The sequence below is a fragment of the Sebastes umbrosus genome, chromosome 11 (genome assembly GCF_015220745.1).
Source record: "Sebastes umbrosus isolate fSebUmb1 chromosome 11, fSebUmb1.pri, whole genome shotgun sequence".
Taxonomy (NCBI): Eukaryota; Metazoa; Chordata; class Actinopteri; order Perciformes; family Sebastidae; genus Sebastes; species Sebastes umbrosus.
Window position 1 is genome coordinate 23,916,326 of NC_051279.1, and position 21,664 is coordinate 23,937,989.

A 21,664-nucleotide genomic window follows, 5' to 3' on the forward strand; every position below is an offset into this window, starting at 1 on the left:
TGGGCATGTGGAATATCGGGGTCCAAACTCAACAATGGTGAGCCTGATCACATACAGTAGCCATTGAGAATGTAAGACTCCTGTACGCATGCAGCTCTGCCAAGTTTTTACTTTTATCTATCGTGTTTATACTTTAACCGTTAACTTTCTTCCACTTTCTCTCCTTTTTTCCAGTCCGCATCTCGTCTGTCCGCTCGTCCCAACAGTTCAGAGACACCCAGTGCTGCTGAACTGGTCAGTGCCATCGAAGAGCTGGTGAAGAGCAAGATGGTGAGATAAAAAATCCTAAACAAAACTCACAAGTACACGCAAATGTGGCACGCAAGAACAATTCTGATAGATTGATGTACAAGCACATGCACACTTTTTGGTGTTGTTGACAGAGAATGGCATCATGGTCTACTAGTCATCTGTCAGGCCTGTGACTCACTATGCCAGCTGTCCACTGTTCCAACAAATGGGCATTGCACTCTGGCCAATATCCCCAACACACGCATGCCCACTGGCTTATATACAGTATGGACACATACCAAAGTAAAGATAATACAGTTAAATGAATCATGCTGTCCAAAAGATGAGATCACATACTGTAAATATTCTTTCAGCCTCTGTTTTTTTTTAGCTCAGTGACAGTTCTTTCTACCTTTTCATCCCTGTTTTCCCCCCTTTGTTCCTCCTCTCCTCGCCTCCGTCCTCCTCTTTCCTCAGTCCCTGGAGGATCGTCCCAGTTCTCTGTCAGTAGAGCAAGGCGACAGCAGCTCTCCCTCTCTCAACCCCTCCGACAACTCCCTCCTCTCCTCTTCCTCACCCATCGACGAGGTGGAAGAGCGCAAGTCTGGCTTCTTCAAGAGGAGACAGTGAGTTACGATCCTGTGTCGTGTTAGAGTTCTGATAAACAAAAGCTGCTCGAAGTTCAATCAGTTAATCACGTTTGTCTTCATTTGTGTGCTTATATGGAACATTTCTGATGTTCATCCACAGCTGAGTGCATTACATTTGTATTACACGGTGACAATTTCTGCTTTGTGTCTCTCAGTTATGTGCTTCTGGAGCTGGTGGAGACTGAGAGAGACTATGTCAGAGATCTGGGATCAGTGGTGGAGGTAAAAACAGATATTGCAGTATCTTAACATGAGCTTTCAAGAGATTGCTTTTTTTGGTCGGTGTTTGCTGTATGTTTTACAAATGAGTCGACTTTCCTCCCCTCAGGGCTACATGAGCAGGATGAAAGAGGAAGGAGTTCCAGATGACATGAGAGGAAAAGACAAGATCGTCTTTGGAAACATCCACCAGATCTATGACTGGCACAAAGAGTATGTCGGCAGTCTTCTCCAGTTAACATGGCCTACAAAATCCCATTACAAATGTTGTATTAGCTGTCCCAGCGTGAAGACGGACAACATAAAATAGAAATACAGGCAGTATCATGTTCCTTGGCAGGTTAAATCATGTGTTTCTCTCTTGATTGGTTCACAGTCTTTTCCTGGGAGAGCTTGAGAAGTGTTTGGAGGATCCTGACAGGTTGGCTCCTTTATTCGTCAAACAGGTGAGAAACCTACATTTTATTGAATTTAAAAGAAAGAGTAAAGAAATGATATTGTCTAAGCTGTCTTATTTTTTCTCACTTCTAAAAGCTACCTTTGTTTCTGTTTTTGTTTTTTCATTTGCAGGAGCGGAGGCTACACATGTACATCGTCTACTGCCAGAACAAACCGAAATCTGAGCACATTGTGTCAGAATACATTGACACTTACTTTGAAGTAAGATTATTTTTACACCTACACCAAGCCTACAGAATGTTCTCTCTATGTTGTATTGTCCAGGTGATTTCAGTATAGAGATCATAATGTTTGTATCTTTCATCAGGACCTCAAGCAGCGACTGGGCCACAGATTGCAGATCACTGACCTGCTGATCAAACCCGTCCAACGTATCATGAAGTACCAGTTACTACTGAAGGTAAATCCACCGTAGTGTTCTTTCTTTGCATGCTGCATTCAGGCTAAGTAAAAGTACTTTTCATATTGGACATATTGATCAACAACATTTTTCTATACATTTTACCTCTTTCACAGGATCTTCACAAAATTACTAAGAAGGCTGGAGCGGATACGACTGAGCTGGAGGTAATGTGATGCCCTAGGTTGCAAAGTTAAAGTGATGATGTACAATAAATTATTGCTTACGCTAAGAAGTTTCTTTTACTCTCATGTCCTATTACAGAAAGCTGTGGAGGTGATGTGTGTGGTTCCCAAGCGCTGCAATGACATGATGAATGTTGGGCGCCTTCAAGGCTTCGATGTAAGACTGCTCTTTATCCTCTCAGAAGTTTGTGTGTGTGTGTGTGTGTGTGTGTGTGTGTGTCTGTCTGTCTGTCTGTGTGTGTGCGCTTGGACAACTATACTGAATTAAATAAGGTATCAATGTAAATAGTTTATAATCTGCAGAAATCAATTTCTAATTTCATTCAACTGCCACTAGATGTCAGTGTGCCCTCATTTTTGCAGATATGTTAAAGTACTGAAGGTAGTTTGTGTGGTATTAGACATTGCTTTTGTTTGTTTTTTTCTCTTGCCTATACCAAATTTGAATTATGAAAACTTATTTATTTAAGTTTAGTTAGTTATAAAAAACATCCTTCCTGATTTCCTTTGTCTCTGCTCTCCCTCTTTCTTCAGGGTAAAATTGTGGCACAGGGCAGATTGCTCCTCCAAGACACCTTCATGGTGTCAGACCAGGACGGAGGACTTCTGTCCAGGATGAAAGAGAGGAGAGTCTTCCTGTTTGAGCAGATCGTCATCTTCAGCGAACCCATAGACAAAAAGAAGGGCTTCTCTTCTCCTGGCTACCTCTTCAAGAACAACATCAAGGTGAGTGCAAGCTCAATAAAATTGCAGACAGATACAGTTAGAGCAAAATACAAGCCTCCGACAATTGTTAAAATGACGCTGTGTATGTCTACGCATGTTCACGTACTGTAGATTGCACTGTAGCTTCCTAATCACAACATCTCCCCTTTGCCATTTTAATCTGCCACTATTCCTCTTCCAGGTGAGCTGGTTGGGTTTAGAAGAAAATGCAGACGACCCCTGCAAGTTCACGCTCACCTCCAGATCATCGAGTGGCACCCTGGAGAGGTACACCCTCCATTCGATGAGCCCTGGAGTCAGTCAAGTCTGGGTGCACCAGGTCAGCCAGATACTGGAGAACCAGCGCAATTTCCTTAATGGTAAGAGAATGACATATTACTGTCCATACAAAATTACAAGCTTACACCAAAATGATGCTGGACTATGTCCTTTAGCGGGAATGTGCACATGTTTTCAGGATTGTACTGGAACTTTTTCAACCTAGCGGAATAAAATCTCCAGTGTTTTCTTAAGGTTTTCTGTTTTTACTCAAATATACTATTGTGACATGACTCAAATCTCGCCCCTTATCCTCTCCCACAGCTCTGACATCCCCCATAGAGTACCAGAGGAACCACGTAGGTGGTGGCGGGCCGGGCGGTCCACCCAGCAGTAGCAGCGGTAGTACTGGAGGCCTGCCAGGAGGCAGCAGTCCCAACAGTACCTCCAACATGGGAGGGGGAGGTGGCGGCGGCGGCTCTGGAGGATCAGGGAGCAGCTCCTCTTCTCTGTGCGGCCCTCGCTCCCGACCCTCCCGCATCCCCCAGCCATCCTCACGCCTCCCCCAGCCCGTCCACCACCACCATCCCCCGGGCCCCGAGGGGCCCGACAGATCAGCAGGTATGTGGTCACCCTGCCACCCTCAGTCCCTCCCCTCTAACCCCTACTCAGACACCACCACCAATGGAGAGGTGTTAGCCTCAGAGGTCCCTATGATGAGGATGCTGGATAGTCCTCATGGAAGTAACAGTAATAACAGTAACAGGGCATCAGACAGCATGGAAGGCAGTGTCAAACCGGGTCTGGGGAGCTATGAAGAAACCCAGAAACATCAAACAGCTGCTATACCACAGATGGCCGTGGCTCCTCTGAATTTGCCCCTAAAAAACCCTCGAGTTGGGAAGGTTTCTCCTCTGATTTCACCTCAGTCCCCTGGAGGTGGAGGAAAGGAAGCAGTTGTCCCCTCCAGCCCAGCTCATAAAGGCAACGCCTTCTGGGCTATGGTCCCTGCTATGCCTCCCTCTCCCGCCAGCCGGCCTGGTTCCTTCTCCTACCCCAATGACAGTGGTGGTGGAGGGGACTCTTTGGGCAGAGGAAGCCACGGGACGCCCTCTCATCACCGCCACTCCACCCACAGTAAGGACATAGACCGTATGAGCACCTGCTCCTCCACCAGCGAGCAGTCCATACACTCCACCCAGAGTAACGGGGTAAGATGCCAAGTCGAGGCCCAGGCTTTAGTGAGGCCTAAAGCCACTCACTAGTCACTAACCCACCCTCACTGACTGACTGGCTGTCTCGTCAGTCACCCTGCTGCTGGCTCTGAGAATGGCTTGTACATGCAACGACTACCACACTGGAGATTAACGGCTATCTGAGTGCACTAACTTCACCAACAGTGTGTGTGAGAGAGAATTTTCTGGCTCTCCCAGAATGTACTAACAGTGTGGATCTGACTCGGAGCACCTGTTGTATCTGCTTTCTTGGACTCTCTGAGCTTCAGTATGTGTTTGCTTCTCTACTGCAGCTAATAGACACTAACAAATTGTTTAAAAAAAACACCATTTCTCTTCGATCTTTTTCACTCATACTTCCACGGGAATATTCTCATACGATAATCAGTGGTCAAAACTTTGTCACAGATGAGGAGCTCTTTCACATACTACCTACTTCCTGTAATGGTTAGGCTTGAGACAACACCAGCTGCTGTTTGCTTCACTTCAACCTGCTCTGTCTCTCTTCAAGCTGATAGTGTCTTCTGCATTTCTTCGTGGAAATAGTTTGTTTTTTTTACTTCAACCTCACTCTGTCCTTGGGGCATCAAAGTTCTTTATTTCAGCATCCGACCTGAGGATCATAACTTCTGCTTCACATCTTATCAGAACACGACTTCTGTTTTATGAAATTACTTGTCAGTCATCGCTGCGTAGATGGAAACAATTGCTTTAACCATATCTGTACATAATAAAAATCATTTTTCAAAGCTTCCTGCATGCATCAAGAATAATAGCAAGGTCATTTGTGTGCATTACCGTCAATCAAATCCTGCATTTGATTGGTGTGAAAATACTGATACAATTCTGTACTTCCCCTTTTCAGGAATAAATGTGCATGTGTGTATTTCAATGTATGTGTGTGTGTGTGTGGTTTGCGTGCATGTGCAGTCTCACATTGTGCTTTGTTTAAACACGTGTTTAAGTCTAAAGTTGTGCAATCTTCTTCTCTGACAGAGTGAAAGCAGTAGCAGCAGCAGTGTGTCCACCATGTTGGTGACCCAGGACTATGTGGCAGTGAAGGAGGATGAGATCAGTGTGGTGCAGGGTGAGGTGGTCCAAATGCTAGCCAGCAACCAGCAAAACATGTTCCTAGTGTACCGGGCCTCCAATGAGCACTGCCCTGCCGCTGAGGGCTGGATCCCTGGCTACGTATTAGGACATACTTCATCCTCCGTCACACCCGAAACACCTGAAGGAACCATTAAGTAAGAATACGACACATTTCTCCTGTTCCTCAGACGAAAAACAAGCAGGTGCAAATTTGTTATTATGTAAGAATAGTATAGAAACTGAGATTTCTCGCTTCTTTTTTTGTTTGCTTTAGAAAATCATTATCATGGCATACAGCACTCCGTATCCGCCGAAAGTCTGAGAAGAGAGACAAGGACGGCAGGAAGCTGGAGAACGGCTACCGCAAGTCTCAGGACGGCCTGGCCAACAAAGTCTCTGTCAAGGTAGAGAGTGTGAAGATATGTTTTTTTTTACAAACCCAATTCATTTGCTCTTTACATTTAAGTTTGTGCAAGAAATCTAATTCTGTCCTTACATTTTCATTACAGCTTCTAAATCCCAACTTCATCCATGATGGTACGTACACATTGTTGCTTTTGACCAAGGAGTCGACGGGCTGTCACTTTGAAACTTGTAACTTTTAACATATATAGTAGGGCTGTCAATTGATTCACATATTTAATCGTGGGAGTGGACAAATATGCTTGCTTTATGCAAATGTATGTATATATTTATTATTGGAAATGAATTAACAACACAAAACAGTGATAAATATTGTCCAGGTACTGCATTTAGCATAAAAATATGCTCAAATCATAACATAGAAAACTGCAGCCCATCAGACAACAACAGCTGTCAGTGTGTCAGTGTACTGACTTGACTATGACTTGCCCCAAACTGCATGTGATGATCATAAAGTGGGCATGTCTGTAAAGGGGAGACTCGTGGGTACCCATAGAACCCATTTTCATTCACATATCTTAAGGTCAGAGGTCAAGGGACCCCTTTGAAAAAGGTCATGACAGTTTTTCCTAGCCAAAATTGAACGTAAGTTTGGAGCGTTATGTAGCCTTCTTCCCAACAAACTAGTATGACATGGTTGGCACCGATGGATTCCTTTGGTTTTTGCTACAGCCCGTTATAACCTAAAAATTGCAAGTTGTGTTGCGTTAAAGAAATTAGTGGCATTAAAACAAATTAGCGTTGACACGTTATAACTTTGACAGCTGATTTATGGTTCCTCTCTCTCATCATCTTTGTCCTCTATTCTTTCTCTCCAGCTCCTCCAGAGTTCCTCATCCCTGTCAGCGATGTAGCATGTGAGGGTGGCGACAGCGTCACTCTGAGGTGTAAAGTGTGTGGTCGACCCCGGGCCACCGTCACTTGGCGGGGACCTGACAACAACACTCTGAGCAACAACGGACACTACAGCATCACTTACAGGTGACAGCATATATCTTGACTTGAATTTGAAGTGAATGAAGCATCAGGTTCGTGGGATATGAAGCCTTATTTCTAAGAAATATAAAATGCTACTGTACATTTGGCGTCATGTGCAATTCATAAAGTTGCATCTTGTTTGATGGTTTATCTCTCCTTTTCTTCCTTCTCTCTACAGCGAGACAGGAGAGGCAGCTCTTCGTATCCTGGGAGTGTCTGTAGAGGACAGTGGTGTGTACACCTGTGTTGCCACAAATGTAGCAGGCTCCGTCATCTCCTCCGCCAGCCTCAGAGTCTCAGGTGAGAGTCCTGTCATGGTAGAAACTATTCATTTGCCAGTGAGCTACCTGGGATTTTTCTGTAAAGCTTAATTATTGGGTTCTAACATCACTTCGGTTTTGAACCACTAAAACTGTACATATTTATTTGAACTTTAATTTATGTCAAACAAAAAACAAAAAGTCCTGCTTACAGTACATTAAATGGGTGTGCTTGCTTTGAAAAGCATACTCCTGTTTAGTGTACTTAATCCAGTCTTAATGTGTCCTCAGGAACCCCTGATGATGGCAGTGAAGTCCTCTGGAAAAGCAGCTTTGAGTCTCACTACACAGAAATCGCTGAACTCGGAAGGTAAGAATGTACCAATACCTCCCCCTTTTATTTGAACTCTTATTGAGTGCGTTCACACGGACATGAATAACCTGTTTATGATCGGGTTTTGGAAATATCCTTTTTCTTTGTTTGAGCATGTAAACACCATATCCCGAATATGATCAAATCCGGGATAAGCCTCATAATCGGTAAACACACTCACTGTTTGGCTACCATGTGGTGTTCCTTGACCACATCAAAGCTAATAAACTCTCAATATTACTGACATTGTTACCAATGACATTAATATTAGTAGTTAGGTAATTGAACCAACGGTATTTGGATGAGAAGGAATTTAAATGTCTTGCTAATTGACTACAATACCTACTATCTTATGACATAGACTCATCTGACAAAATCAAATGCATGTATCATCCCCAACTGATTTTGCCTGTTCAATCCAGTCCAGTCAAATACAATATAGATACAGTAAATGTTGAGGGAGAACGTTAAAGGATGGTTGTCACAATTTGAAACAGGTAAAGCACTCACTGAAGGATTTGAAAGTGTACCTGAGATCCTGACTTACATAAATGGAACATTATATTAAATAGGTATTCATATATTCTTCTAAACCTAATAATTTCCTCTCCCCAGGGGCCGCTTCTCAGTGACTAAGCGGTGTGACCAGAAGGGGAGTAAACGGACAATTGCAGCAAAACACATAAACAAGAAGCTGCTGCGTCGAGAGCAGGTGCTGCAGGAGGTCCGACTCCTACAGGCTGTGGACCATCCCAACCTGGTCAGGCTGCTGGACACGTATGAGACGGCCAACAGCTACGTACTTGTACAAGAGATGTAAGTACAGTTGTGTTTCCCATGTAGCTGTTGTGACTGCTCGTTGTTTTAAAAAATAGAAATTATGAATTTCAAGTGACTTACAAATGCATTATGTGTTTCTGTTTTCAGGGCAGACCAGGGACGTTTCCTGGACTACATCGTGAGCTGGGGCAACCTGACGGAGGAGAAGGTGGCTCTCTACCTCAGAGATATTCTTGAAGCTGTCCACTACCTGCACAGCTGGAGGATAGCACACCTCGATCTCAAAGTAAATACATATTCTGACATCAGTGTAAATAATTAGTAGATTAATAGATTAGTTGATTAACACATTAATTGGCAGGTGTTTTGATTATCAATAATTTAAGTATTTTTTAAGCAAAAAAATGCTAAAATGATCTGGTTCTAGCTTCTTAAATGTGCACATTTTCTGTTTTTATTTCTCTAATGTGATAGCAAAATGAATATCTTTGGATTTTTGACTGTAAGTTAATATTTTAAGACATGCTCATGGGCTCTAGGAACTAGGTTTTACAAATTGGTCACTGTCAAGAAACCTCTTTGATGCATAAATTGTAGGGCTGTCAATCGATTAAAATATTTAATCGAGATTAATCGCATAATTATCCATAGATAATTGCAATTTTTATTCGTTCAAAATGAACCTTAAAGGGAGATTTGTCAAGTATTTAATACTCTTATCAACATCTGAGTGGGAAAATGTGCTTGCTTTATGCAAATGTATGTATAGATTTATCATTGGAAATCAATTAACAACACAAAACAATGATAAATATTCTCCAGAAACCCACAGGTACTGCATTTAGCATAAAAAATATGCTCAAATCATAACATGGCAAACTGCAGCCCAACAGGCAACAACAGCTGTCAGTGTGTCAGTGTGCTGACTTGACTATGACTTGACTCAAACTGCATGTGATTATCATAAAGTGTGCATGTCTGTAAAGAGGAGACTCGTGGGTACCCATAGAACCCATTTACATTCACATATCTGGAGGTCAGAGGTCAAGGGACCCCTTTGAAAGCTAGTATGACATGGTTGGGACCAACGGATTCCTTGGTTCTAGTTTCACATGATGTCAGTATTTTCACTCTAGTTTTAAAACTGATTGTGTTAAATGCGTTAAAGAAACTAGTGGTGTTAAAACAAATTTGCATCAACGTGTGATTCTCACATTAACTTTGACAGCCCTAATAAACTGTAGCCTCATGTGGGGGTTTTTTTATTTTAATTTAAGTGTCACAAGAATGAACAAACCACCCCCACAGTTTAGCCCAGTGGATGTGCTGGTGTTAAGAACGATGTTTCTGTGGCTCTAATGTTCATGCCTAAAGTTTCCTCTCCTCCCGCAGCCAGAGAACATAATGGTGGAACATGCGTCTTCCCAGCCAGTGCTCAAGCTGACAGACTTTGGTGATGCCGTTCAGCTGAATCCTCCCTCCTTCTACATCCATCCTCTCCTGGGGAGCCCAGAGTTCTCTGCTCCTGAGCTGATCCTGGGTCAGCCTGCCTCGCTGATGTCTGACCTCTGGAGCTTAGGTCTGTAACTAAGCACAAGTAGTTTTGTAACTTGTATATAACATCAGAGGAATTTAGAAATACATAGTCATGCAGGTGACTTGTTACACACATGCCATTATTTCCTGTTGCTAACTAATTGACTGACCGATTTATTGATCTATCTGCTGGATGATTTACAGGGGTGGTGACCTACGTTGTACTAAGCGGCGCCTCTCCCTTCCTGGATGAGAGTTTGGAGGAGACGTGTCTGAACATCTGTCGCCTGGACTTTAGCTTCCCTGAGGACTACTTCCAGGGTGTGAGCCCAGCTGCCAGGGACTTTGTCTGCCTGCTGCTCCAGGGCGAGCCGGAGCGACGGCCTTCTGCGGCGTCCTGCCTGCAGGAGCCGTGGCTCCAGCCTCGAGGTGCAATAAACACTGGCCACGCCACCTTAAATCACACGCTGCCACCATCCCAGAATCATCACATCTCACATCTGGACACCTCCAGACTCATTTCCTTCATCGAGAGACGGAAACACCAGAACGACGTTCGGCCCATTGGCACCATTAAGGCCTTCCTTCACAGCCGCCTGCTCAACCACATCTAACCAAACAGGTCACTAGGGAGATGTGACAGCAACATGTACTGTAAACACCTGTTCCTGCATTGTTGTGGTATAGAAGGAATTCCTACCTGTCCAGCACACTATGGAGGATGCGTAACAAGTTAACTTTGTTCAGTTGAGCTGTGCTACTGAGAGGACCACCAGCAACATTTCCACAATGATCACCTTTTCCTTCACTAAGCCACAAAAGTCCTGCTGCTGCTGACTGACCGACCTCTGCTGATAAACCCTTTGACTCTCCCCAACTCCCCTCCTTAACCTTGGCATATTGTCATTATGCCTGCACAACAAATGAACTGTTGGAATCCGTTTGAGATTTCAAACCTCGACTTAGCAGGGAGAGAAAACCAAGCTTTCTCAACAAGCTTCCTCAGCAAGTTTGAGCAAGTCTTGCGTTTCGGACAGTGTTGAAACAGAGGAAATAGAATACTGTATAATAAGAGTAATTCAGGCTGCTTTCGGTTGAACACAAGAAAATGTTTTTTTTTGTAACGAGAGATTACTTTTTGTAAATGAAACCATGTACAGCGAGGAAACAGAGAACTGTCTTTATTCATACCTTTTGGAAAACAAAGGTGAGTTAGTAAGTAGAAAGAAATGAGAACGAGAAGTGAGATGTGTGAACAAAGTGGCACCCATCAGCAGGGTCCACTTACTCGAGAACACGATGAAGACCAAAACCACGTTTTCCAGAAACACATTATAGTTACATTCAGTGCAATAGTGCAGTTTGCTTATCTTTATGCCCCCCGTTCAGTTTGAAAGGTGAAATCATTTCAGTTTGTGACACTTAAGAGAAACTAAATTAACTTGAACAAGCGTTAAAGCTATTCGGCAAAGCTTCTCAGATTTTTACCTGCATCCGCCTTATTTGTAAATAACGTATTCCTGCCTTTCATTCTCATTTTGAAGAATTTGTCTCAAACGAACAAAAGCTATTTTCATTTGCCGAGTATTAGTGCAGATGTTGAGGTAAGTCACTCCCCGCGGACCCTCAGCAGCTGGATTCTCACTATGAACAAACCGCTACTAGAAATGCACTCGTATTTTGCATCAATTCCCATGTGCAATGTTGCAGCTTTAACATTTATGCAACTATTTATGAAGACTTTGTGTTGTAGCCGTATTCTTAAAAAGGCATGTACGTACCTGGTACTGCGATAGATGTCTGTATTGTGTTAACTCTTATGTATTAAGTTCAGTATTAATATCTGCAAAACCCCCAGACAAGAGGAGGGGTTTTGGGAAATAATGTATAAAAATGTGTATCTATAAAATATAGGCACTTATGCTTTCATTTTGTCATTATTATTATTTTCCGTAACAATACCAAAGTTGACTTTGCTTTTCTTTTCCTGCTAAAATGTGTGTGTTTTTCTTTTTTTATGATTTTTCATGTTAAGTTATAACAGACCACACTGAACCAGGACATGTGAGTGTTTCCATAGGTTCAGTCTGGCTTTATTTATTCTTATTGTAATAAGAAATTGTTTGGTGGATTCTTGCTGAAAAAAAACTAATATTTCACTCGTCTTTTTTCAAGCTGTGCACAAAGTGGTTTTGCTGTGTGAGTTTGTTTGGCTTTTGTAGGTAGATGCTGGTGTATGTCGCTACATTTTTTTTTTTTTAGCATCTCAGTTTGATGTCACGAGACAGACTTGGTTGACATGTTAACCAAGCTGGAAAATGTCTCATTGTGGCCCATTCACCACAGACTTTAAATTAAAGGAGAATGCATTAAACCTTTTCGGACACACACAAATCTTGTACCACCAATAGTTCAACTGTATCCCCTTTGATAAATATCATTCAGCATTAACAGGTTTCTGCCATGAAAAGGTCTCTTCCAGTTATTTTCATTTGAATGAGTTGATGTCTTTTTGGTTACGAAGTTGTTGAAAACTTCTTTTTTTTTTTTAAAGTGCCAGTTGAGGGAATCGACCTAGAGAGATGGGTGGGACTAAAAACGTGCATTGTTTCTTATTTTATTTGAAGGTTGTAAGAGTTACTGTCTGATTTGATGTTAAAGAAGTCAATACCATGTTGAGTTCAATGGTTTCTCGTTGGTCTGTACAGTCTAAGTCTCTCATTTTGTGTCATTTTTATTTATTGGTGTGGATCTAGGTTTCCCAAAATCATCCTGTTAATCAGTTTATCAAATTCTCTTAAAGCCTATTCATGGGAGAACATGATCTACTGTAAGTAATAAAATGCCTTTGGGAAACCCAGCTTATACATGATGTAAAGATGTACAGAGAGGGTCGGGCAGTTTGCCCACACCCAGGATGTAAACCTCATAACTATGTCATATTTTAAATACACATAGAACATGACTGCAGCAATGTCATTTTGAATGTCTTATTATGACTTATTTTTAATTTTGCATGTATATTTCTCTGTACAGAAGATTGTGTTTACATGTTACTAAGTGTTGTAAATATTTTATTTTGTCTTCTGTTATTTTGCCATTAAACGTACAAGGAACAACTGTTGTCTCTGAAACCTTATGAGCACGTACAGTACAGTATACCGGCGTTCACCCACACGTGAAAATGTAGCTTGTCTTGAAAGTAGTATTATTCATTCAGTGTTTCCCATAACCTTTGAGGGATGGAAGGCGACGCGATGCTGTATTCCGGGCACGAGTAGAAGGCAGGGAAAAACCCTGAACATTCAAAATGAAAACAGCATAAAGGTATGAGACATAAAGGTTTATTTTATTTGTTTTCATTTCAAACTAGAACCCGTAAGAAAAGCACCATCAGCTTCACATGTGGTTTAATATCTTTTAATACACAGGTGAGCATGATGAATTTGATATGGAGACAAAGGAGGGGAAAACCTATTGTTTGCAAAGGTGAAAAGCAAGGTGATAAAGGTGATGTGTGTATTGATACTGAGCGTGTGTACAGTTTGTACTGTGATTAAGATTGTGTCTGAGATAACCCGTAAAAAAGTAGCAGAGCGGATGTTGCTGATCTTATCTGTCCTCTGCAGATGCTGCTACTGTGCATGAATCAGTAGGCCGTACAATTCCCCCACCTCCTTAACCCATTTCTAATGTCAGCTTCTCATGTTTTCATAGAATAAAACCAAGAAGTTACCAGAAAGACAGTCATTAGGCCTTTATATACGATCATTTTCATCTTTATGCATGTGTTGTTTGAAGAAACCACAAAAAAATGTGTTAGTAAGAAGTCATTTATTGTGAAGTTGTAGTCTCGTAAATTCAACAGATTCAAATATTTACAAAATTCAAGCTTTGTTTTTTACATAAACTAACAGCTGATCTGCCAATTTACCAGTTCACCTGCAGTACCTGCGTCTGCACGCGATTAAACACAATACTGTTTTTGTGCACGAGGTGTGAAATGACACCTTTTTATCAGGTGTGACATGTGTGTTGTTTTTCTCAGCAACAGCAGCAGTAAATATTTTGCATGAAACCACAGAGGATATGTTTGTCACGGTCTAAATTTCATGCAAGAGCTGTCAAAAGGAGCAGCAGGTACTCGATGGTGAGGACTGAATCAATGTTAAAATAGATATAAAAGTGCTGTGTGCTGAGGTAGCAGGCTGGCTTCAGAAAGTGGCTGTCCTTTCATATTAAGATAGCTCTCTGATTGGCTGACTCACACGGAAGTGGGAACGAGTGAGAAGGAGAGAAATGGATATGTGGAGATATATATACAGTATATATATGCTTGTTGAAACAGGCTCCTGGTGATAAAGTTGTTTTGGAAGCAGTTCTAGCTGCCACACATCAAATGTAACCTTCAACTGATTTACAATATATATAGAATACTTTATTGTCTACTTTTTGCATACAAAAGGCAAATATTTGTCTTTGGTTTGCATGTGCAAAAACTGCTATTAAAAAAGGCACATTAAAACACAACATCACATCCAGACAGGACACATTAAAACACATTAACATAAAAACTCAATACACCAATAGAAGCTACATTAAGTGTAATAGTGTGATGCATCCTGGCACAGTGCATTTTATGTGATGGTTTACAAGTTTGGTTTGGCCCACTAACAAATGCTGCATGACATTTCTATTATTGGCTATATGATTTTCAATATTTCCCCTTTTGTGAGAAAAGGGGCCGCTTCTGGGTATCCTTTTGTCTCCGTCCCCCACTGAATACATCATTCACTCATACGTCGAAAGCTCTTTTCATGGTTTTAACAAGTGAAACCCTGAGTTGACTCAACAAGTTACCAAGTCATGTACGCCTATGACCATTAGTGAGAGGGATTTTCTCAGTACTCTCTGAGAAATACTTAGAAAGTCAATCTCTGAAGGGAAAATGGGGGTGATTGTCACATACACAATCAGATTGTGTGAACAGTCATGGACTGGAAGGTTATTATCAAAAACAGTGTACAGTGCGTCCAATGTGTAACCAGGTTCTGCAAGACCACTAGATGGCACTAAAGAGCTGATTTAATGGTTTAATGATCACACACAGGAAACAATTTGTCAAACATCAAGTTGCATGGTTGATTAAAGTAGCACCAGTGAGGTTAATAGTAGCCTACATATAGTACAATAGTAGTGAGGAGAGAATATCTCACATTATGGAAAACAAAATAAACCATCCACACAGTTTCCATTGTTAGATTAACAATGAGTTCACAAAAATAATTCAGCTCCTTACAGCACCCTTCACCCTTCGAGAGTATCAGTAGATGGAAAAGAAATTGCTCAAGTCTCTCACACTCGTTTTTTAGGCATTTTAGTTGATGAAAAATTCAATTGGAAAAAACATATACATTTTATTTGTAATAAAACTGTGAAGTCACTATGAATCATCAGCAAACTAAGAAGTTTCGTAAATGTTTCTTGTTTATTAACCTTATATTATTCCATGATTTATCCTTATCTGATTTATGGTAATATTGTTTGGGCAAATACATAGCCCTCCAATCTTCATAAACTTTATTTGTTGCAAAAACTATTTGTAAGATTGGCAAATTTGTCAAACTGTAAGGAGGCTTCTTGCTCACTGTTCAGGAAACTGAACATTCTTTCAGTTTATTACATAAATATTCATCAGATATATGTGTTTATATATAAATATATGTTCTTGCCTTCTTCTTTACCATCATCATTTAGCAACTTCTTTAAATCTAATTCTCAAATTCATTCACATAATACTAGACAGGTTAGTCATCTTCACCTGCATTTTGACAAAACAAAACATGGCCAGTACTCCCTCAGATATCGTGGTGTACAAATATGGAACAGCAAAACACATGTTATAAAGAGCTCGTTATCCTTAGAACATTTTAAAAGGAAATTATCATCACATTTAATTAATGATGTCTAATTATCTTTTGATATGTTTAGATATCATTTATTTTCTTTTGTACTGTTTTTTTGTATGTATTTCATTGTTTTTATTGGATTGTCTTCCACTGTTTGGTTAGGTTTTTCTGCACTTTTTGTGTACTTCTTGTTGTTGTTTAACTTTTGTTGTATTTTTAAAATTATGTTAGTTTAGATCTTTCTTCCTTTTTTGTTATTGTGTTTTTTTCTCCTGGCGTTGGGGGAGGCCCTTTGTATAAGCCTGTAAGGCTTCTTGACCTCTCCTGACACATTTCTTGTTTGTTTTTTTAATTGACTGGATTTTGTGAAGTTTTATATATGTGCAAATAAATAAATAAAATAAAATAAATAAATTCATCATAAGTGAAGTACTTTAGCTGGCACCTCATCTTGGCTTGCATCAAATCTCCCAGCTTGTCTGTTTGCTTGGATATAAGCTGAAATAGTCTATTTGCCACTTGAACAGTTCAGGGTAAGTCCCTACACTCCTTTCATATTGGAGATTTTCAGAAGTGTTGACACTTTTCTTAGAGTGGAAAGAAGAGTTATTCAAATTAAGTTAAGTATCTTACTTTCTACTCTTTTATACTATTGCAAAGCATGCAGTTTTGGATGACTTAGCCAAAGCGTTCTTAAAGGTCCCATATCGTGCTCATTTTCAGGTTCGTACTTGTATTTTGTGTTTCTACTAGAACATGTTTACATGCTTTAATCTTAAAAAAACAACTTTATTTTCCTCATACTGTCTGCCTGAATATACCTGTATTTACCCTCTGTCTGAAATGCTCCGTTTTAGTGCATTTCAATGGAATTGCAAAGGAATTGCAAAGGAATTGCGTTGCTAGGCAACAGTTTGGGTCCATGTTTACTTCCTGTCAGCTGATGTTATTTACATACACTGCAACAGGAAATAAACTGGGGACATATTTAGAATGTTTATGTTTAAAACTGTGTAATGGTGTAAATATTGTATATTCGTGAAATCACAAATGGACAGAAATCCTAAGGGCTTGTTTCAAAAGCACAATTTCTGAATACGGGCTGTGTGTATTTCTCTGTATATTGAGTGTTTTGATAGTTTAACAGTATTTATAAAGCACTTAAACCTGCTTTATAATATAAAAGACCTGAAAATCTCACTTTTTACAATACGGGACCTTTAACATAAATTGCAACTAGAGGTATCTCAACTAATGTTATTCCTTTCAGAGTTCCATTATCAGCGAGATATATTATAGACTACTGTACGACTCTGGGAAAATATTTTGAGAGCTCTCAGTTTTAAAATCTTGTTAAAAAGTAGTTTGTTGAGTGTGTTGTTTTTTTAAACCTGCCTTGCCTGACTTGGAGATCTGTCCTCTTACCCTTTCCCTTTCTAATAAGGAATGCAGTGGGAGTATAGGCCTAATCTTTCAGCTTAAGTGTGTTTTATCTTTGGTGATTATACATATATGTGGCTATGTAGTGGCACGGTGCAAAACTACCTTCAGTCAGTCATCTTTTTCAGTAAAAGGAACACATTTCTGGAACGCCCTACCAACAGAAATAAAAATACAACCTGACCTGGAAACATTCAATGAAAAGGTGAAACACTGGCTGAAACTAAACCAAACCTGTGATCACTGATTATTGATTGGGAACATACAGTACATATGTCCATAGGTCCATTCTTACTCAACCCATCAATCTCTAGATCTTCGTCCTCCTAAATTCCTCACTAGTAGAGGTTAATTTTCGATAAGATTTAGGGGAACCAAATTATGGAGTAGCTCTTCACATCTATCAATAAACTGTTCGTCTGTCAAATGTTTCAAAAGTCGCTTAAAGGGTCATTTAATTGCTGTCTTGTAATTGCTTTTCCCCATGTTGTTCATGTATCTGTTTTTATGTTTTTTATTTTTTCCCACTCACAATGTTGTTTGGTTATGATTGCCGAGAAATCATTATAGATATTTAAATCAATATCTTCCTCACAAACACTAACCATACACTTCCACGCAACACACACACACACACTTATCTTTTTTTGATATATTTACTGTATTGTTATTGTTGTTATTATATCTTGTTCTAATTGTTTTGTTATTACTATTATGTAGTCATATCATTTATTTATATTAATCTTGTCTCTAGGTGGAGGCTTCAGATAAGCCCAGTGGGTTTTTTGCCTCTTCCTGCACTTTATATCATTCATTTATTTATTTTGTTGTTATATTGTATAGTCTTAAATTGTGCAAAACAAATAAACAAATAAACAAAAATTGATTGTAATGTACGATGTTGTATTATGTGATTTTATGTAAGATGGGTTTTTTTTATTTATTTTTTTTATTTTTCTTAAAAGCCTAACCAGGGACAATGTCTGCAAATTAGCTATGGCTAGAAGTCCTATATACATTGCATCGTTTGCACTTTAATCAAGTGTGACAATGCCTATGTATTGTCCCTGTCAACTAAATAAATAAAATAAAATAAAATGTCAGGACTGCACAATTGCAGTATTTAAATTTAGCATTTGGAAAAAAAAATCCATTTATCTACAGTAGCTATATTCTTTAACAACAAAATAGTACAGATGTTTTAGCCAGTGTTAGCTGCTCTCTATTGACATTTCAACTCCCAGTCATTTCACACCAAGCATGGATTGAAATTTATAAAATTATTATTATCAGAGACAATTCTCATGAATGCTTGCACAGCCCTGCGGAACATTACTGCGGTACGTGTATATCCTAGGCATTACGGTAAGAGCGTGTAGGACGGTAAGAGCATGTAGGACTTCAAAATAAAAGCTATTACTATTACTATTATTCTGAGTGATACTCTAAGGTGGTCTACTATTATTCTGAAGTGAAATTAATCTGTGATAGTGAACAGTTTCCTTTAATCAATTCTATCTATCTATTGTTATTTAGAAGTCATATCAGTCTTTGGAAAAAATGTATTCTTTAATATTAAGTTTGACTAAGTATTTACACAATTGGAATAATATTTTTCTATGAACAACATTTTGGAGGCGGTTGTTTTTCTTTTAAATTATCATTAATTTCATTTAGTATTTCATATGTATTCATTTTATATATGTTTAATTATTCATTCATTTATTTATTTATTATCGACAGACTTGACTGACCTCTTGAATGAATCTGAATGGCCCATCACGTTCATCATAACGGTGCTTTTATTTTGAAGTCAGTTCCTACACGCTCTTACCGTAATGCCTAGGATATACACACACCGCAAAACAACATGGGAACTGGTTTGACAGGGACGGACCTCGATTTCAGCGGGTTTCCGCCTACGGAAATGTTGTGTTTGACCAATGAAATCGTTTCTTCCGACTTAAATGAAAAATACCGTCGTCATTCTGCATAATAATTAGCCATGTGCCTCTGTGTGCTGCATTCTCTGTCTGGACAGGCTTTTGCTGTGGAGTGGACAAGGGCACTATTCAGGAGGAAACTCATTGAGCCTTATAGACGAAAATCGAACACGGCAGATAATTATGGAAGTTTTTATTGGACTTTATTAGTTGTAATCCACTGAAGACATTCCACAAATGTGTACCATGATCTGCAAATATTTCACTATCCACAAACATGTATTTTTGTATTTATGTTGTGTAAAGTCACATCCACAAAAATACGGGGCGATTTGCAAATATGCATAACTTACTCTGTAAATACATATTTTAAAGGGACTGTTTGTAACTTTTTAAGCGTATAAATGTACCGGGTCGGGATCCCATGAACGCTGCGCTCGTATATGTGCGTTCGCATATGCGCGCTCGCATGTGGCTATGCTGTTCAGACTGCTCCTCTGCCTGCCTGCACTAAAACAAGGCGTGCGTTCTCGCTCCACACTGCAGGAGAGTTAGTTTAGCTCTGAGAATGTCTAGGTGAATGTACAGTGGATGTCTGTGCAGAAATAAATGCTCCAGACCAACAGAGGTTTCCCATGTCTTGTGAAGTGACGGGGCTCCGCAGCGAGAAACGTTATTGTCTACGACCGGGTGCCGTTGTCTCCCTGCGGGCGCAGTCGGGAGAAAAGAAACGTTATCTTCGAAAAGAAAAGAAAATTATTCGAAAAGAAACGTTATCGCTAGTGTTGACGTTTTCTTTTCGAAAAGTCAACGCTAGGATCACCATTGATTCATGGAGAGACCTTCGTCTGGATCAGCTAACATTACTGCCAAGCAGGTGAAATATAGAGTGATATTGTGGTTTTAGCTGACGTGTGTGGCCTCACTGTTTTGAGCGATGCTCGTTCATGTCTATTTAGAGCGAGCAAGCGCGAGCCCGACGCTGACTTTCATTGACTTAAAGGGACTGTTTGTAACTTTTTAAGCGTATAAATGTAGCGGGTCGGCAGACATGCGCGTCCGCATATGCGCGCTCGCGTGTGGCCGGAGCCTCGTCTCCGCTGCCTGCTCTCCTTCACTCAGACAGCGCGCGCGTCCTCCACCTCTAGACGTGAACGCGCTCTCACTACACACTGCAGAAGAGTTAGTTTAGCTCTGAGAATATCTAGTGAATGCACAGGGGACGTTTGTGCAGAAATAAATGCTGCAGCTCATCCAGACCAACAGAGCTTTCCCGTGTCTTGTGAAGTGACAGAGCTCTTCAGAGAGTTACATTGTCTTCTCGTTACCGACCGGGTGCCGGTGTCTCCTCTGCTCTCTCCGGCTGCAGGCGGAGAGAGCAGGGAGACACGCTGCAGAGCCCCGCTGCATCAGCCTGCACTTAGGCAGGAAAAGCCAACACTAGGATCAGATCTAAATCATGTTCATGGAGAGACCTTTGTCTGGTCAGCTAACATTACTGCCAAGCAGCTGAAATATAGAGTGATATTGTGGTTTTAGTTGACGTGTGTCGCCTCACTGTTTTGTGCGACGCTCGTTCAGGTATATTTAGAGCGAGCAAGCGCGAGCACGACGCTGACTTTCGTTGATTTCACGGCCATAGGTGTCGCTGTTAAGAAGCATTTCTGAAAGTTACAAATAGTCCCTTTAAGGTTTACATGTAAAGTGATATTTACACATTTGTGCATCTATTTCTACACGTGTAATGATATTTGTGCATTTGCAGATCGCTTCCTGTTGGTTTATGGGCCACATGGCATTTGTAACTTCCCTCCTGATTGTTTACAGAATTTTGTCCGATTGGTACCGCAGCAGATCTGTAGATAATAGTTGTAATCCACAGAAGACAATTCACAAATATGTACCATGATCTGCAAATATTTCACTACCCACAAACGTATTTTTGTATTTGTGTCGTGTAAAGTCACATCCACAAAAATACAGAGCGATTTGCAAATACACATAACATACTCTGTAAATACGTATTTTAATTCCACATAAAAATGTTATAGGTTTACATGTAAAGTGATATAGACGCATTTATTCATCCATTTCTACATGTGGAATGATATTTGCACATTTGCCAAAGTCCAATTGGTACCGCGGCAGATCTAATAAAGATGTAATAAAGTCCAATAAAAACTTCCATAGATATTTCTCACCAGACCCGTTGTTGTGTGCAGTACTGTTTCCTGTCCATATATGTACACCGCTGTGCATAGTTGTCAATGCGGAATTGGAACATTTTTGCATGGCATTCGCGAGAAAGGGCTTAAAGAAGCATCAGTAACACGTTCAATCAAAGGTTAGGCCCATGTTCAATCACTGGCTGGGTGTCATGGGATGAGGGGGGTACCGTTGCACCGGGCTGGGGCTTGCAGTTTGTAAACAGTACACATAGAGGGGTAGTTAAGCACAACAACTGTGCATTTTGTGATAAAAGCAACACATTTGGCATAGATGTAGGTTTATATGTTATGAAAAGATATAGATATCGGGGCCCTACTAATTTGGGGCCTGAGGGCTGT

The 21,664-nt window shown here is 40.4% G+C and overlaps 1 protein-coding gene across 5 annotated transcripts in view; it reads left to right on the forward strand.

Annotated features, from left to right (window-relative positions):
* Nucleotides 1–12,925, forward strand: part of triob (trio Rho guanine nucleotide exchange factor b) — a 128,180-nt gene extending 115,255 nt beyond the window's left edge. For 3 of the 5 annotated variants that reach the window (XM_037784432.1, XM_037784433.1, XM_037784435.1), the window contains 21 exons: nucleotides 175–270; nucleotides 709–857; nucleotides 1,037–1,103; nucleotides 1,210–1,313; nucleotides 1,477–1,546; nucleotides 1,671–1,760; nucleotides 1,867–1,959; nucleotides 2,076–2,126; nucleotides 2,224–2,301; nucleotides 2,679–2,870; nucleotides 3,052–3,229; nucleotides 3,453–4,339; nucleotides 5,360–5,610; nucleotides 5,730–5,992; nucleotides 6,697–6,859; nucleotides 7,035–7,156; nucleotides 7,408–7,486; nucleotides 8,105–8,305; nucleotides 8,417–8,555; nucleotides 9,662–9,848; nucleotides 10,010–12,925. In XM_037784432.1, coding sequence (XP_037640360.1) covers nucleotides 175–270; nucleotides 709–857; nucleotides 1,037–1,103; nucleotides 1,210–1,313; nucleotides 1,477–1,546; nucleotides 1,671–1,760; nucleotides 1,867–1,959; nucleotides 2,076–2,126; nucleotides 2,224–2,301; nucleotides 2,679–2,870; nucleotides 3,052–3,229; nucleotides 3,453–4,339; nucleotides 5,360–5,610; nucleotides 5,730–5,992; nucleotides 6,697–6,859; nucleotides 7,035–7,156; nucleotides 7,408–7,486; nucleotides 8,105–8,305; nucleotides 8,417–8,555; nucleotides 9,662–9,848; nucleotides 10,010–10,419 — 3,870 coding nt within the window. In that variant the 3' untranslated portion in view covers nucleotides 10,420–12,925. Of the gene's footprint in view, nucleotides 1–174; nucleotides 271–708; nucleotides 858–1,036; nucleotides 1,104–1,209; nucleotides 1,314–1,476; nucleotides 1,547–1,670; nucleotides 1,761–1,866; nucleotides 1,960–2,075; nucleotides 2,127–2,223; nucleotides 2,302–2,678; nucleotides 2,871–3,051; nucleotides 3,230–3,452; nucleotides 4,340–5,359; nucleotides 5,611–5,729; nucleotides 5,993–6,696; nucleotides 6,860–7,034; nucleotides 7,157–7,407; nucleotides 7,487–8,104; nucleotides 8,306–8,416; nucleotides 8,556–9,661; nucleotides 9,849–10,009 lie in introns of those variants that run through there. The other 2 variants (XM_037784434.1, XM_037784436.1) reach the window with 2 other exon arrangements.
* Nucleotides 12,926–21,664: the final 8,739 nt, after the last annotated feature.